This window comes from Serinus canaria, chromosome 4 (genome assembly GCF_022539315.1).
Source record: "Serinus canaria isolate serCan28SL12 chromosome 4, serCan2020, whole genome shotgun sequence".
Classification (NCBI taxonomy): domain Eukaryota; kingdom Metazoa; phylum Chordata; class Aves; order Passeriformes; family Fringillidae; genus Serinus; species Serinus canaria.
In genome coordinates this window covers 48,300,910-48,318,576 of record NC_066317.1, presented here as the reverse complement: position 1 = coordinate 48,318,576, position 17,667 = coordinate 48,300,910, and the positions used below count along the sequence as shown (strand labels likewise).

Genomic DNA, 17,667 nt, shown 5'->3' with positions numbered 1-17,667 from the left:
TCAATACAAACCTTGCTTTTTTGCAGAGGCAGCAGGATTGTGACTTGCACTTACACAGTCAGCAGCTGGAAAAATGCCAGATTCTGAAAGTAATTTGGTGTCTTCACATGTGGATGTTATAAATGGTACTTCAGTCTTGAGTGAAACGAAAATTTCGGATGAAAAGGGATCTGTTGAGAAAAGAGCAGTGACTCAGTTTGGGAAGAATGGCTATCCTGACTCCATATACATAAATGCAGCTAAGATTTTTCAAGGCCTTCGTACTGAAAAGAGCACGGGTAGAATCCTGCTGCGCTATGGCGATACCTCGGAATCTCCCACGTTGGCTTTTAAAGATGAGCATTCTAGGCGTGTCTCTTATCAACTGGCTTTCAATACTCTAAAATGTAAGTACAAAACTTACCCAAGAATTGCTAACAGAAGTGATGCAGCAGAGAAAACATGGAAAAACAAGTGTTCCATGTCTGCCTGACAGCAGAGATCTAGGGAAATTTTTGTTTTGCTTCAGGTTTTCACAGAGTAACAGGTTCACAGAATATTCTGAGTTGGAAGGCACCTACAAGGATCATCAAGAAAGGCCCATAAGGGGATTGAACCCACAACCTTGGTGATACTAGCACCTTGCTCTGACCAACTGAGCTCATCTCAGTGCTTCTTTTCACATCCTAATTATGGATGAATATACATATTTACCAGACTACTCATATCCCTCAAATATTTAAGTATAGCTAAGTGTTATTAGAATTTGTGAAATCAAACATTTGAAGCCTATTCTTTTTCATGTAAATGAATTACATAGGGTTGCTACTGTTGGTGATTGAAGTTGCCCTCAATTTTCATGATGTTTAAAATTACAATTTAGTGACTTACTTCCATAGAATATTGTAGAGAGTGGCATGACTCATCAACATTTTCTTCTTTTTACAGATCAAAATCTTCTTGAAGAGATGTTGGTAGATAGTAAGGTTTACCCATGCTACTCAATAGTAAGTGAACGTTTTTGTGAAGCATTTTTATTTTCTGTGTTGATGTAATTAGTACCTTTTCTGAGGATTCTACAAGATTCTTGAAAACAACCTTTTTTGTTTTGAACTACATGACAGCCTTAGACTGAAATACTGCTGACCTTTTTGGGTATTGCTGACCTTTTTAGACATAGTTGTCTAAAGCATCCATTTCCAAAGCCTGTAGTGAGATTCTGTTGTAACTGATGGCTGGAAGTCAAAGCCTTCAAAGAAAGAAGGTGGGAGAGCAAGCTGTGAACTTCACTGCAGCACAGTACTTGCTCAGTGATACTGTCTGTGTCCATGTGCTTTCCTTTCCAGCTGTGTCCCCTTGTGAGCAGGGGAAAAAAATGGTTCCTTCCTGTCCGTGGGAGTTGAAAAACATGGAGTGAACCCCATTGGATAAAAAAAGGCATTGACCCCATGGTTCATTTTCTGGGCAAACAGTACTGTATACAAATATTGTACTGGAAAAACTGGTCCAGTTTACTCTCTCAACATGCTTTCCTGCTTTGACATGGAAAGAACTTCTAGAGCTAGTAGAATATTCTGCAGTTCCTTCCAGTTTTTTCTTTTATGCCTTTGAAAACTGCAAGATAAACTTAAGCTGATATGGTTTGTGGAGGTTGATGTGAGCAGGCAAATGATCTTAACACCATTTCCTTTGCCTTGTTTTTGTAAGGAAGTAAGACTTTCATGCTAACCTCTTGTGTTTGGTGGTATCTCCCTAATAACTTGAGTTTTCTAACTAATTTGGGTCATATTTGTGAGAAGGTGAGAATTTTAGGAGGCATAATAACTGTAAGAATTTCATGTAAAGAGGCAGACCATAGTAACTGAAGTGCAGAAATTATTGTACTTAAGCAGGAGATGCTCCCTGGTTTAGACATTTAGACAGAGAAAGGAGGTTTTATATATATCCCACAAGCATAAGCAGCTATTACAGCTGAGTGTATTGGATGCGTCATATGGAAGAATCCCACAAGAGAGGAATTGATAGACAAGAAGTTTTTGTTAGCTCAGCTATTTAACAAACTACTTTCTGAAGAGAAAATAGTTTCAAAGTTTCAATTCTGATAACATTAGAAATTAAGATACAGTATTTTATCTGCATGCATGGTGAATGTTTTTAATTTTGATAATCTAAAAAACTTGTAAGTTATGTATTTGAGTTTAAAAAATATTTTTTTAAAAGGTGTTTTATTAACTCTCCAAAAGTAATTACTTTCATATTCTTGCAAGTAAGCTTTTAAGGGTTTTTAATGCCTTTTGCATGGGAGTCTGCTGTTTCATATGGATCTTTTTGCAGAAATAAGGCATGCTTTGGATCACCTTGTCTATCCAGTTGCTTTTCTCTTGCAGCCAGATGAGCTAACCAGCTTGCTTGTTGTGATGCTTTATGACCTACAAGACCGAAAATTTCAAAAACGAAAGATTTTTGCTGAAGAGGAACGTGTAGCAGAAGTTCAGGAAATAGGGCATTATTTATACAGGTATATGTGCAAAGAGCTATTTTTTGTTGCTACAGATCAGCAAAAATGAAGATTTGTATAATCAGTGCTTTTTAAAGGTAATTATTGATCATGTCTTTCACCTTAAAATTTTGTGGGCTTTTTTTTCTTTTTTAATGAGAGACTTTAGAGGCAAACGTTCATGCTTACATAGTTATGAAAAATACAGATAAGAAACCATCCTTATATTGTGGATTATTTTGCAGGCATCTTATCTTTTTTTGGCATTAGTGAAACCTTCATACAATTCTAGGAACGAAATTAAATATTCAGTAAATGCAAGTGTAATAGAATCAAGAGGTCATAGAATGGAATAACATTTATCTATTTAGCAGTACTTCTACTATAAAACTTTGTTAAATATTTATTATTTTAAATAATGAGAACAAAAACCAGAATACATAAACATTTTAATATTTATTATCTCTTCCATCAAACTACAAACAACATTTTGTTTAACTCAAAAGGCAGTTATTAGACAAAATTGTGTTGCTGCTGTGTCTTGAATGGCCCAAAAAGTTCATTAATCTCTTATGTGCAAGGTATTTCTGGAGGGCAGTGAGTAGTTCACCAGCATTTTTTATTTATTTTGCATTATCATGTATCAAGAATATACATGAAGCTTGTGGGAAGAAAAGACTGGAAATATTTTCTCAGACATTTTCATGTAATAATAATAACAGTGACTCCTGATTGCCATCATACTTGTATTGTTTTTGTACATGTTTAGGGGCCAACTTTCATCAAATGCTCATTCTGCACGTTTGTATTTATGTTTTCAAACATGCAAATGAATCTGATGGTTGTATTCCACACATTGCAGTTCCAAAACATACTGAAATTTTTTTTAGCTGTCTGAGAATATGGATTTATTTGAGAGTCCCCTGCTATAATTCCAGTCCTGCCTGATTTAAATAAAATAATCTTAGCTATTGACTACCACCTTGCATCTGCTGTTGTCTGGGGTAGAAAATGTTCTGTAACCGTATTTTCTGTTGCAGCTTGCAGAAGAAGGTGTCTCTTTGGGATTTGTTTTCTGAGCAAGATGGTTTTCTAACAGAAATGTTGCATGCTAATAGCTGATGAAAACATTTATAAAACTTACTAAACTTGTGACTGGTTTTTTTTATAGGTATAAGACCAAACTGGCAGCAGCACTAGCACGATGTCGCATCAAATATGATGCTCTTTCAATTGAGTACTTTGTACCAGAAACCATATCGAAGCAGGAACAAAGGACTTCTGCTTTACCTCTCTGTTTTTGGATAAACACGTTAAAAATCAGGTAAGATCTTTAAAATATCATCTGATATTGATGTTTTTGCATATGAAGTGATATAGTTTGCTACATACTTGTTTTAGAATTTCCAGGTTATACTCTTAGCAGTAATTAAAAATTCTTACAGGACAATTCTGCTTAGTGCAGTGCCATTGTGCATAGTTTTTGATAGTTTTTATATATTGCAGTGGTGGTATTTTTACAGTGTTTTGAAACTATTCTTCTTGCTATTCTATTGCCTGTGTGGCTCTTTTGCCAAATAAAGAAAGAAGAAACAAAGTTAGGAAAAAAATATGGTGAGGTAACTTGGTGACAAAAAATAAGAGAAAATGTCTTTAAAAGCAGGTGTATTAGTCTAATCTTGGCAAAGGGTGTTAAAACACAATACTTAAACCTGCTGTTTATTCTGTTAGGATAATGTAAACTTGAAATTAAAATGCACATTTTAAAATCCTGGTATTCTGTAGGATACTATGTATGTAACACTGCTGTTCCCACTTCTGTACTAACTGATACATGAACCATAACAGATTGTCCTGTTATCTGTTTTGTTAGACAAGTAATCCATTTTATAATGCTTTCAAGAATTTTATTTTACTAATCTTGACTTGGATCAATGTTCAGTGCTTAGGCTCCTCAAGGTAATGTACCCTACTTTGGGGTGTGAGTTTAGAGCCCTTAAATAGGAAATAAATAAAAGCTTCTCCTTTCATCCCATGTTTAATGTACTGTATAAACTTATGGCAGTGTTTGAAATAGCATTTCAACAAACATCTCTTGCTATATATACCTTTAAATCTTTATGATATTTGAATTGCTAACCTCAGCAGTTATGCCTTCATTGCATTTGCGCAAGGATTCTTTCAGTGTCAGCCATTAAAATTATTAGTGAGTTGGGCTAGATTGAAATCAATTGAAAGAACTAAAGCATTCCATCAGTAAATTTACTTCAGCATCTCCTGAGCACATGGACATTTCTGTTTTGATGCTTTGAATCATCCTCTGGAGACACATACCTCATTTTAATTAATTATATCAGATTTATTAACTTAACTGTTTAAAACAAGAACTTACATGCCTAAAGGAGAGTAAGTTTCCCTCCTGCATTACACAGTATGCATTTTATACCTATTTATGTATGCATCTGTATACACACACACAACAACAGAACTAAAAAATTATTAAAATCAATGTAAACTATGTTGCTTAAGTAACTCTTGTATATTTAATGGTCAGAGTTGTATGTTAACAGCCTTGAAGATGTTATCAGAGATTTGGAGATGAAGGGATTCACAAAGGTTGAATCTGTGTCAGACTTTGACCATTACACGTATGCTGTGGACCAACATTGCCATGATGTATTGGTTTTTCCTTCCTGTCTTAGAGAAGAACTGCTTAATTTAGATCTTTTTGCAGATTGCCAACTCTTACTGCAGGTGAGTTGATGTTCAGCCTTGAGTCAGATGATCTGCAAATTGAAATAATTGCTTTGCTTTAGAAAAAGGTTGTGTATTGTGTGACTATTCTGTTAAATCAGTCAGGCAGCGACAAACGCTCATAAGGTTTTGGACATTTGTAATAATTAGGTTACAAACTGATCCAGTTACTAAATTTAGCATCAAATGTCAATGCTTAATTGATAGCTTTAAATTTAATCTTAGACCTGTTGAGCTAAATATAAAAAATGGTCCAAAGAGGCAGTCTCACTTCTGAAGATGTGAGGAAAGTTTCAATATAACTCCATAGGCTTTCCCTCAGTTAGTAGATAGTGGTGCTATTGTAATATTTCTTCCTCTTCAAGTGCATGGTTGTGATGGAATGCAGTGTGGTTCCTTGATCTCCATAACCCCCAATGGTCTTTTTCCTGACTTCCTATTGTTAGACTCCCCACTGAAGTTTTGTGGGAGGTTTCTGTTCTAGAGTAGAGGTTTGCAGTAACCATGCAACAACACAACCATGAATTATCTGAAATGCTAGCAGAAACATTTCAACCATTTCATCATTTTCACTAGATGTCTGAAAACTTTAGCCTCAAAATTTATTGCTCAACTTAAAAAGTGACTCAGTATTCAATATTCCATTTCAGTTTTTAGATTTTAAATACAATACTTACAGAAAAGAACTATAGATGATAGCCCTGTAGGTAATGGGAACAAATTCCGAGCGTAACTACTTAAAAGTATTCAAAATGTGTAAATAAAACCATCAAATCTTCCATCTCTGTGGTGTTGTGGGGTGTTGCTTGAATGCTGTGTGTACCTAGACAGTGATCTGAATTTAAAGGCTTAGCACTTTCTTTTTCCCTTTCCATTTATCATCAGCTTGTCAGATTTGGTGCAAGACCTGGTATCTGTGGTCAATATCTTCACTTTTTGCCTTTTTAAGTAATTTGATGAAATTTTCTCTTAATCACCAGTGGTACAAGAGCATTTACTCTTGTGGAGCTGTCTCTTGTGCTTTCTGCATTCCAGTCTGCCTCTCTGTTGGTCAAATTTCAGCAAAATCTTGATCTTTGATCTACAAGGGCAATATTTCTCTTGTAATTATCATCAAGAGCTATATGAATAGTTTTGCATTTCTCAGAGGATGAATTCTGCCTGATTTGTGGCCAATGTTTGTTTTTTCTAGAACAAGCTGTTGGTAGGAGTTCCTCCTTATGAGGTTGATGTGTACTTTATTTTCACCTATAGATACTATGCTTTTTTCTGGTATTATTTAGAATTAAGCTATTTAAATTTATTGAGTGACTGCTTGGTTTTGTAATTTATTTAATTTTGTATTGGCAGATATCCCTGATTAGTTTTTTTCCTCTTCTCTTTTTCATCTCCTTTGAAAACAATAGAAGCCTTTCCTAATTTGGAAAAGAAGGTTGGCATTCATGGCAACCAAGATAGTTGATCATACTTAATTTTTGTGTCATTGTGTTGTAGGATAAGTCTCGCAGCCTCGCTGTACACTCTGCCCACGCGCTGTTGAGTGAAGGTGGGGACATTATAATGGCTCACATAGGTTCCCATCTGACCATTGCCCATATGTCAGTGCTGACAAATGACAGCATGTCCAGAATTTTTGTTTGTGGTGTGAAAACTTCGGCAAAAGAAGAAGAACTGATGAACAGTTTCAGTCGCATGGGATGTACAAGTAGGTGCTAAAACAGTTGGTATTGAAGAAGTATTGTAATACAGTTTGTGATGTTTTTAAATATGGACTAATTCTATCAGAACTCAGAAATCCCTTCTTTGGAGGCTTGGGGACGGCAGTAACAACGTTTTTGTCACAAGGTGAGCAGATGGCTATTCAGCTACAGTCAAGTTAATTACAGTCTAACCATATCATAGATGCAAGCTCCTGAAATATTGGTGATTTTTTCTGTAGAAGTAGCTACTACGTAGCAGTTGATGTAGCTGGTAGTGGAGAACTGCTGGTGTTTTGGCTGCTGCTTTCAGTCTGATTTCCAGCTGTTTGAGAGTGTTAATCCAAAACACATGCAACTCTCCAGTTTACCTGGAGGACACTATCAGGACAGAATGCAGCACATTAAATGTCTTTTCAGTGGGAGATGCAGCCTTTCAGTCAGTTTGAAATCCATAGGCCATGCTGTGGAGAATCTGAATGTAGCAGGCTCCAGCTCTGTTGAATTCTGTGTAACACCACAGTCTCTTCACCTCTGTCACCTGTAGGCAGGCTTGCTCGCAGTCTGTTAAGTGTTGAGTTTTCCCTGTTTTTCAGATATTTTGTTGTTGCATGAAGACTTTACTGAGCTTCAGCCAACAGACCCAAGACTTGAACAGGCAAAAGTTATTTTGCTGCTACCACAATGCTCTGAACTGGGTGCTGGCAATCCAATGGAGCTTATTTTAAGTGAACACACAGGTACATTTTGATACAATATCTAGCTCCTGCTTTCAGGTAGAAATAGATCCAAGTATTTTGGTCTAGACAGTGCAGGTACTTCCATAAATTGTATAATTTTATTAAAGAAACCTTCCTTATATTAATTCCTACAAAATGTATAGATTAACTTGCATAATTCTGTGACTGCTTCAGATTGATAGTATGAAAGTTTGAGGGTGATTCTGGGGAGCAGAGTGTGAAAAGCTTTTTTTAAAGTAAATAGATATAGGCAGAAAATTTATTTGAAGATACCATCATGTATATAATTTTCTGTTTGATTATATTCCTTTATTGACTGTTTGTATAAATCCTTTCACTGTACAATTTTCATTAACTAGAAGCAAGTAAGAGACACCAGTAATCACAGGTAAAGAAGTAAAGCAAATAAATCAGGCACTCCTTGGCATTCTAATTTGTAAAACCTACCTTGCCACTGTACCAGTAATAACCACATCTGCTTCTGCAAACAACTGAATTTTTAGACACAAATACAAATTGCAAGACTAAATTTACTACTCTCTGCTTTTAGATGCAGAATTGCTACGAGACCTTTTCCAGGGATTTGTGTCTGAGGATAAACTCAGGATTCTTTCTGAGAGGCAGCTTAATGAGTTGCTTCATGCACTGAGATGTAAGTGTGCTAGTTTCTCAATTTCTGGGAAGACTTTGTGCTATCAATTCCATTGTATTATCACCAGTTTTAATATAGTTAAAAATGCACAAATTACACTATTAATTATGAATAAGCATGTAACCAAACCCCCTGAACAATGATTTCCTCCAGTCTGAAGGTGTTTCTGTGTCCTAGTGTCCACCAGACATTAATATAATACTCATCAGTATTTTGTAGAGAATTGGCTTATGGCTTAGTTATACTCTGCTTTAGAAATTCTGCAAATGTAGTCTCCCTCCATTTGCATGCTGCCACTTTTTTCCTCTCTTCTTTGGTAGCTGTGTGAAAAGATTGGAGACAGCTTTGACTTTGTGCTGAAATCTGCAAATATTTGAAAATATTTTAATTATTTAAAAACAGTAGAGATCAGGAGGTAAAAGTGACATAATTTTTATGATGCTTTTAATCCTTACCAAGCCACTGTCAGTATGAAGCATCTGAAGAGTAAAAAAGTTGTTTTTTATTTTGCAGTTAAAAAAGTACAAGCTATTGTTTACTGCACTTGCTCAGTTTACCCAGAAGAAAATGAACTTGTAGTGATAAAAGCACTGGAATCTGGAGTGGAGGGAGATAAAAAACGACCATATAGGTACAGAATGAGTAGCTTTATCCGTGGAAAAATTAAAGTACGACTTTGAATTGTAGCATAATTCTTATCCTAGACTGATATGTTTCTTGCATGAAATTAAAATAGCTTTTGCTGCCTGTCATACCATTCTTTCTGTTTATGAGATTACTTAGCAGTGTTCTGTTGACTTTCTCATCTACTATTTTTGTTCATCTGAAATTAAGATGGGAGGAAAGCATCACTGGTTGGAAATAACATTCTTCAGATAGGGCTATTGCTATTATTGTATTAGTGTTCAGAGAATAAAACTAACTTGCTAGCATGCTCTCTGTTTCTGATGTAGAATAAGGAAAAAGAAATTAAATCTTAAATTGTAAGAATCATACAGAAGAATAAGAACCCTTTGCTGTAGGATTGCTCATTACTGTATTCAGATGAATGACTTCTGGGAAGGACAGGTTACAGTAAGAGAACATCCTGTGCAATCACAGAAAATACAAACTTATATGGAAAAAGTATGTATGCTGTATACTTCATATGTAGTTATAACTTGTTAGCTATCACCCTGTCAGCCAGATGAATTGTTAAAAGACTTATGGGTATTTTCTGTATTTTCCTTTCAGTCACATAAGTGCAAACAGTTGGCACTCACTTGCACATCGATACAATAGTGGATTACTGGATGCAGATTTAAAAGAGTTTATGTTGTAAAAAGCACAGAAGAATAATACTATATTTTTAGATTTTATATTACCTTAGTTAATAGTCTGGCCATCAAAGGGAGAGGTACTGTGGCTCAAATATTCAGTGTAACTAAATTTTGCACGATTAAAAGAGTAAATATTAACTGTGGCCAGTCCAAAGAAAGTTTAAAAGTTGTTATTAATAAGACACAGTGAAAAAAGTGCATATTTTTTCAAATTTACTGATAGAAAATAGCAGTCTGCTTGATTTTTTTTACAGTAAGTGGGATGAAATCAGGGTATGTCTTGCCAGTGATGGTGTGCTAGACCAAAAGCATTTATGGCCTCTTGCTTGTGTTTTCCTTTGGAATTTGAAATTTTCTGGAGTCTGTCTTGACCTCTGTGCAGCTATTACTCTATGGGGAGAACTTGGGGAACCTTGGAATGTAATGATCTCTAAATTATTGAATATAAATAATATGTAAATTCATAACATAGATTTTTTTTTTAAAAAAAGTTCCTGGAGCTTTAATTATTTTTTTAAAAATCCCTCTTTTGTAAAACACCTCCCTCCCCACAAAGCTAAGCCAAAATCTGTTCACTGTTGTGCTGAAGCATCATGAATGTTGTCAAAGCACCAAATCATATTACGTTCAAAAAGGCAATCTTGGCTGGTAAGAAAAGAACCATAAAACTACATTAGGATTTTTTCAGACCTCAGCAAATTTCTGACTGACAATTGATTGAGTTTCATAAATGACAACTTAAGATTCAGTTCCTCCTTCCCTGTCATGCAGTATCTTGGATGTTTCATCATAGTCCTTGCTGCAATAAAGCTGCTGGTAATCAGCACAAACAGAGCAGTAATAGATTGCTATAAATAAAATATACAGAATGATTATGCTTAAGATCAAAGCTCAAGCCATTTAAGATGCATGTACTACTTACAAAAATTCTTTTTACATATTTCTTAGAATTAATTAGAGAACTTATTTGACTAAAACAGTGCAGTATAGAATGAGAAGCTGTTGCAGAGTTACTAACCCCCACGTTCACAGTATCTTTGAGAGACAAGTCATAATAAAACATGTTGTATGATCATCAAAGATCTACTGAATAATAATTCCCTTTTCCAAGAAAATTGTGGGCTTTCAGGAAACTCTTTAAAATTTTTTGCTTATGTGCATTTTATCTTTTTGGAATTAAGCTGCAGTAGTGAAGTGGTGGCAAACAAAATAAGGCTCTGTTGGAGTTTGAGATCACACAGCCCAAACTGGTCTCAGGGCTGTGCACTTTTAAGGGTGATTTAAAACATGTTCACACTGGTTAGGCTGAACTTACCTTCAGGATATGACAGTTTACAGCAGCAGCTTTACCTAAAGCAAGGGTACATATGGCAAATAGGTGTTTATAGAGTAGTCTAAACCACTCGTGCATTTTGCTTTGGCCTATCAAATTTGAATTAATTTCTAACATCATTTTTCAGGGTCATTGAAGAGATTCCTGGTGAACAGTAACTTGTATACATCAATAAAAGATTACCACTGTTTTTTTTCCATTGAATAAGCTTATGTAAAATCAAAAATCCGTGTCATAAGACATAAGAGCTTTATTTAGTAATGTGAGGAGGATTTGAGCCTTGAAGCCTGTTTTATCAAGTTCCAAGGAACATAGGAAAAATCCAGATCGTGGTGAGAACTTGGAAACAGTTTTGCAGACTTCCCATTAAAAGTGAACTAGCCAGCCAAATCAGGATATTGCTTTCAAATATTGAATCAATTTCTCTGTAACCATCTTTGAATAAAGCTCTGTCACAAGAGAGCTAGTGGAGCACTAAGGAGTAGGACTCTATCTTACAGTCCTCAGTGAAGAGGAGGGAATTATAATTACAAAAGGACATTTTGATAGTTTTCTTCTGTACTGAGACAGCTTAGTGTAGTTTGCTAGCCTTATGAGCCAAGTCCTGGAGACTGCTTTAAAACAGCCAGGCATTTCTGGAATTCACGGAGAACAGAAGAGGCTACTTCTTGCAAGACTGTAAAATTGGAGAAAAAGCCCTCAATTAGAACAAATAGCAAATTTTCCTAGCCTAAGATTTTTAGCTTAGATAGGTATTTATTATGATATTTATTATTATTATTGCTATTGTTATGGTAACTCAAAGTCAACACCTCTACAATTTCTGCAAGCTCCTTAGTGTTTTTAGACCATTCCCCAACTTCAGGGACAACTTGTTAACTCAATAATTGCACACCTGAGAAAGAATATAGTTTTTCGTTGTCATATTATGTATTTATTATCTGGTGATTAATATACTTAGTAATTGGGGAAAAAAAAGGAATTACTGAAAAAAAATGGAAAAAAACCCACTTAATTCTAGAAAGATGAATTCTCTTGCTTTACTTGAATTGCATTTCTTTAAAATAATCATAAAGCTATGTTACTGAAAGACGTAATTTGAAAATTACTTTAAATGTATCCTTGTTTATTTCCTTTTATATTCTTAAATATTATTTTCTGGTCTTCCATTTATTTTTCACAGGCTTATTCCTTCTATTTTTTCTACTTGCTCTGATTCAGAGTCTTCCACTGAAATGTTTTTCAAAGTGGAGCCATCAGAAATTTCCAGTGGTTGTTTCCTAGCTGTTCTAGAGAGAGAGGTAAGCTGTGAAAATAACCATTTAACATCACTTCAAAGATGAGTACTGCAACTTTCCACAGAAGAATAACAAAATGGACATTTGAAATAAAAATCCTGGCTGCTCTTTAGTTGTCTTAAGACCAAAAGACAGGTGAGCAATTGAAATGTGCCACTTCTGGAATTTTATGGTGAGCACAAGTTTAAAAGCTGTGCCTGTTCTGGAGCTCGTGATCAGAACAGACCCTTGATCCAAGTTAGGGCCAGCAAGATCTAGAGGAAATGCATTGCTGTTATCACACTTTGGAATGAAATACACAGCTTGATTAGACTCAGGATTAATGGTATGTAGTAAATGTATTTATTATATGTGTCACCAAGATTTCCAGTATCCAAGCAACCAAAATCTTAATCCCTATGGGTGACACTATTATAATTTGAATAAAATAGGTATGAATATGTTTCCTTCCCAAACTAAGGCATATGCAAATCTAGCTTGAAAGGCAGGGGACTTTTGCTGCGTAAACGGAAAAGTCTTGGCATGATTCCTGAGGAAAGGCCTTAAAGGGCTAGTTTGCATCTCTGAGCATCAACATTTTCCTCTTGTCTCTAAGAAAAACACACATTTTTTCCATCAAAAGTGGAAGAGCTGTGGGGAAGAACTAATCCCAATTTCATTGCAAATTAAAGATAGGAGATCTTGGTTATTTGTACCATTTTCTGTCATACTGCAATTAGAGTGCTTGAAAGAAATTTGCCTCTTGGGGGAAGTTAGATTTTTATTAAGAGTAAGAGAATTACATATGAAAAACCTTTGAAGTTACCTATTATTGACCTCTTTCTTTCCAATATTAAATATTTTAAACTTGATCTGAGTTTTAGTTAATCATGCTTTGTGCATCTCTCTACCATATTGTCTCTCTCCAGAGAAACAGACACTTTTGTTGCAGGTAGTTAATTCAAGTAATTTTTTTGGGTCAAATTCTAATACAAAGAAGCAATTCCTCCAATGGTCAATTTTTATGGGATTCAGCAAATGAACATTTTCCACAAAGTAGAAAACATGTATTTACAATTTAAACTGAAATTCCTTGTTTACAGAAACGTTCTTCTTAGCTAGTTGTGAATAGTTTCTCCCCCATCGTTTCTCTTTATATACTTGGATGTTGACCTGGTTCCCAGTTTGAGAGTTCCTTACTTACATATTATGAGCAAGAACTTTGATTATTGTGAAAATTATTTGTGTTTAATTTCTGAAATGAAACGGAACTTTGATTACTGTGAAAATTATTCATGTTAAATGCTGAAATTTCTGTATTTTAGTAAGTATTTCTGATACACACACACACAATGGATATTTTGTTCTTACAGGCACATTATAGAGCAGATCAGTGTGGGAATATGGTGGTTTTGGCTGGGGTGGAGTTACTTTTCCTCACAATGACTGGTGTGGAGCTGTTGTTTTGGATTTGTGCTGAACACAGGTTGATGACCTAGAGATGTTTTTGTTATTGCTGAGCAGGGCTTACACGGAGCCAAGGCCTTTTGTGCTTTTCATACTGCCACACTGGTGAGGGAACTGGGGGTGTGTGGGAGGCTGGGAGGAGACACAGCCAGGACAGGTGACCAAAGCTGACCAAAGGGATATCCCAGACCATGTGAGACCATGCTCACTGTATAAAGTAGGGGAAAGGACAAGGAAGGGAGCACTTTTGCAGTAATGGCAGTGGTCTTCCCAGGGAACCACAGTCTTTGTCGTAACCCAGGAGTTCCCTAGCTTTACTCTTCCATTTCCTTCTCTGATACTTTTGGTGGGGCACTGAGCAAGAGGCTGCGTGGGGCTTGGCTACCGGCTGGGGTTAAACAGCTGGTTGCCAAGACAGACACACATTACAGAGCCCAGAACTGAGCTTCTCTTCTTTGGGTCAGTAGAGAAGAAAGCCTCTGAAGAACAAATGCTCCACTACCTCTTTACACAAGTCAAGTTCCTTATTTTGTGAATAAATAGTTTGGTTAGCATTTATCACATGTGACTTAAGTCCTTCTGCTAGATTCTGCTCTTTTTCTCATGGAATAAATTCTGAGAAGCTCTGTATTGTGGCTTAGATTCATTGTTGTTTCCTGTGAAATTTTCAGAAAAAAGTGTCTGCTAAAGACATCTTGGCTTCTGCTGCAGCACAAGCTCTACTAGATGGCATTGTAGAAGAAAAACCAAAAGAAGAGGTGAAAAAGCCAAAAGGAAAACAACGTAAACATAAGCCAAAAGCTGCAAAACCTCACCGCCAAACTGCAGCTCATGTTAAGGCTGAAGTTCCTGTGTCTAAAGCAGCCAGTAAGGCTGAAGAACAGCATGTGTGCCCCATATGCCCAAAAAGCCCAACCAGTAAGACACAAGAAAAACATGCACGCCCCACAAAAGCAGGCAGCAACACACCACAAAAGACTGTGCAAGGGAGAAAAGCAGGCAGTGACACACCACAGAAGACTGTGCAAGGCAAAAAAGCAGCCAGTAACACAGAACAAAAGAATGCACACCAAACAAAAGCAGCCAGTGATGCATCCACCTCTAAAGCAGCCAGTAACACACAGCAAAAGAGCGTGCCCCAAACAGACAGCCGTGCTGAGCTGAAGAAATCTGTGAACCCCGATTGACACACAGCACCACTGAAAGTGCAGAAGCCAACATCTCATCTGTCACCTCTGGGCAAGGCGTATGAGAGACAGACACTCATGCTCAAAAGGCATGCACAGAACAGAACAGGGTTGTACTGGAGCCCCCAACAATCACTTTGCCTTCACTGGTAACACCATTTGAAAGGTTGTAATGAAACAAACCCAGGGTATCAACTTAACGCTGCTTTCATGGCCAGACTGGAGCACAGGGTCCAAATGGTTGGATATTTCCATCACCCTGGTCAAAAATGGTCAAGCCAACTTGGCTGTATGAACCTTCAGACTCTGCCCTCCATTTATAAAGAAGGTAAATGTTCCTGTATATTAATCAGTAGTCTTAAATTACAATATATATTTATGCAAGGATAATTTGGCCTTGGGAAAGATATATTATGGGCTATGTATATAGAAATATCCATGTTAGATAGTAACTTCTCATCCAGTAATCACACTTTAAGTGAATGGAGCTCAGCTGCCTAAGGCTGATAGATTGTTGGGGGAAGTGAGGTCAAAAACCTACAGCCTCTTGCTATACAGTCTGAAGTGAAAAATTAAATCATATACCCAACCTCTCACTGTATCTAAACCTGTCCAGGTAATCAGTTTCAAATTGATGTTTTTAAAGTGAGACTGAATTTTTTAAAGTGGCTTTTTTTTACAAGTGCTAGATACCATTTTTTTTTGAGTTTCCACTTAAGACAGATGCATGTAAAATAAGCCTGGTATTTCTAAAACTAGATGTGAACTTTCATACAGGAAACTAGCCAAGTACAATAAAGTCCATGCATAGGCTTTCTAGTGTGTGTTCTCTTGGTTTCTTCTTAAGTGTGCATTGAAATATAACTGTGAAAAATAGATAAAATATTCTCATGCAAAAAACACTGAATCGTCACCATAATGTCACCCCAGACTATGTCATGGTTCATAACTGCTTTTTATCAATTTCTTAACATAAACAGTTCTTAGTTGAAGAGAGCTGCTACTGTCAAAGTAACATTTTTATAAATGTTACCACTAGTCAGCTGAACAGTGACTGGACAAAGAGTAGCTGCCTGTCTTTGGAAACAGCTATGGGCTTCTAAGCTGTTCCCTTCTGCTAGCAAAGATAAAATAACTGTAAAGCATCTACAAACTGTTTTGTAATCTGAGTAGAGGATAAAAGGAGGCACAGACATACTTTTAACAATAAACCTGATTTGTATCTAGAACTAGTAAAAATGAAAGAGACAGCACAGCAATACAGAAAGACAAAGATCTGTGGCCCAGAAATTTTCCTCTAGGCAACTATTTCAGACACTTGGGAAGAGTGTTGCCAGGAGCATCACCACTATAGTGTGGGACTTAACCAGTTTGACATACAGCTCTGGACTTAGATCCATCCAGAGAAAATGTTATAATATCTCTATTTTGTCTTCACCCACACCAGTCAGGGTCACTGGATCAGCAGTACCTTTTTAAGAAAGGATGTGAATGATATTACCCCAGCAGTGTAGACAGCTGGCTCTTGTTCATCTGATGAATATCCTTGCTTCACTGAATCAGTGAAAATTTCTTATAGCATTTTAATCTGAGCCAGCTGTCCTATGCAAAGACGTCCCTCACCCTCTGCATATCCCTGTGAGCAATCCATGCTCCTTGCCTGTTTCAGTAACACAATGAACTCTACTCTTATTTCTAAATAAACTTGTAAAGATAGATTTAGACCCAAACACATGCTATGTGTAGAGCCAGAAAAAAAATTTCTTATTTTATTTCAAAACCATCTAGGAGGAGGAGAGAGACTACATGTTGGATGGAAGGAATGGACACTATGAAGATTTTTTTTCCCCCAATATGGTTGTTAAGTGCTTAAAATAAACTTAAGAGTTTCTGCAGTTTAATAATGATCTTTAAAGAAAAAATCAAGATCTGTATCATTCATTATTAAAGTTGAAATTACTTGTAAAACAACATACATGTGTCTAATAACAGATTTTCTGGGCTACTTATGTAATATGTGCCATGATGTCCCTCACTTGGCATCATCTTGCTTTCAGGAATTTGCATTTTTGACACAGTATGGAAGTTAAACCAGTCAGAATCTTGATGTCTTACCAAGAATATCAGAGAGTGAATATTTCAATTGCAGGTCAGCAGCTTACTTTGTAAGCATGGAACATCTCATGGTGGCCACACCTGGGACTGACTTCAGATGGCTCATAGGTAGATGCTTGTAACAGTCTTTTTACAGTAAAACTGTATCTTATGTAAGTATTTTTCTGTAATCCAGTTGTTTATTTGTAATTTTCATCTAGAAACTGTTGATTCAGCTTTCCAGATACAAAAGTCCTCATAGTACTGCTATTGCCTCTAAACCACCAGTATGTTTTTCCCTTCCCTCAACCACCATTTTGAACAAAATAATTCTGCAGTTTCATGGAGCAGTAACATTGAGACAATCACTTTATGCAGCTAAATTTATTCTCAGAACAGATTACATTTAAATATGGAGAAGTGGTCAACAGCAGGGGAAATTGTCCTTTTTGTTGTCAGTCATGTACTTTTATGTAAGACTGAGCTCTGCTAATAAACAGTGTTGTGTTTCCTTCTGTCTCACCGTTGTTAAATCAAACCTGCATGGGCTGACGGGACAGCACACATGGCAATGTGTTAATTAATGTGCCCAAGAAAGGAGTAATGCATTCAGGGGTAATGCTGAAATGCTGTGCCCACACTGGCTCATGAAATGAGAATGTTCTCTTTTC

At 36.3% G+C, this 17,667-nt stretch overlaps 1 protein-coding gene across 1 annotated transcript; it reads left to right on the top strand.

Moving 5' to 3' along the window:
• Positions 1-73: 73 nt before the first annotated feature.
• Positions 74-14,902, top strand: NSUN7 (NOP2/Sun RNA methyltransferase family member 7). The gene is made up of 12 exons (XM_050973734.1): positions 74-386; positions 928-986; positions 2,367-2,497; positions 3,648-3,800; positions 5,047-5,230; positions 6,725-6,935; positions 7,524-7,667; positions 8,218-8,319; positions 8,833-8,950; positions 12,155-12,276; positions 13,186-13,193; positions 14,387-14,902. Exons 1-12 carry the CDS (start codon positions 74-76, stop codon positions 14,900-14,902), a joined length of 2,061 nt encoding a protein of 686 aa, XP_050829691.1.
• The last annotated feature ends 2,765 nt before the right edge of the window (positions 14,903-17,667 follow it).

Bases quoted from the DNA above. Each gene is read 5' to 3' on its own strand.
- NSUN7 (XM_050973734.1), top strand. From the start codon at position 74: ATGCCAGATTCTGAAAGTAATTTGGTGTCTTCACATGTGGATGTTATA. The intron at 5,231-6,724 runs GTGAGTTGATGT...ATTGTGTTGTAG, and splicing joins ATTGCCAACTCTTACTGCAG to GATAAGTCTCGCAGCCTCGC. The intron at 7,668-8,217 runs GTACATTTTGAT...CTCTGCTTTTAG, and splicing joins TATTTTAAGTGAACACACAG to ATGCAGAATTGCTACGAGAC.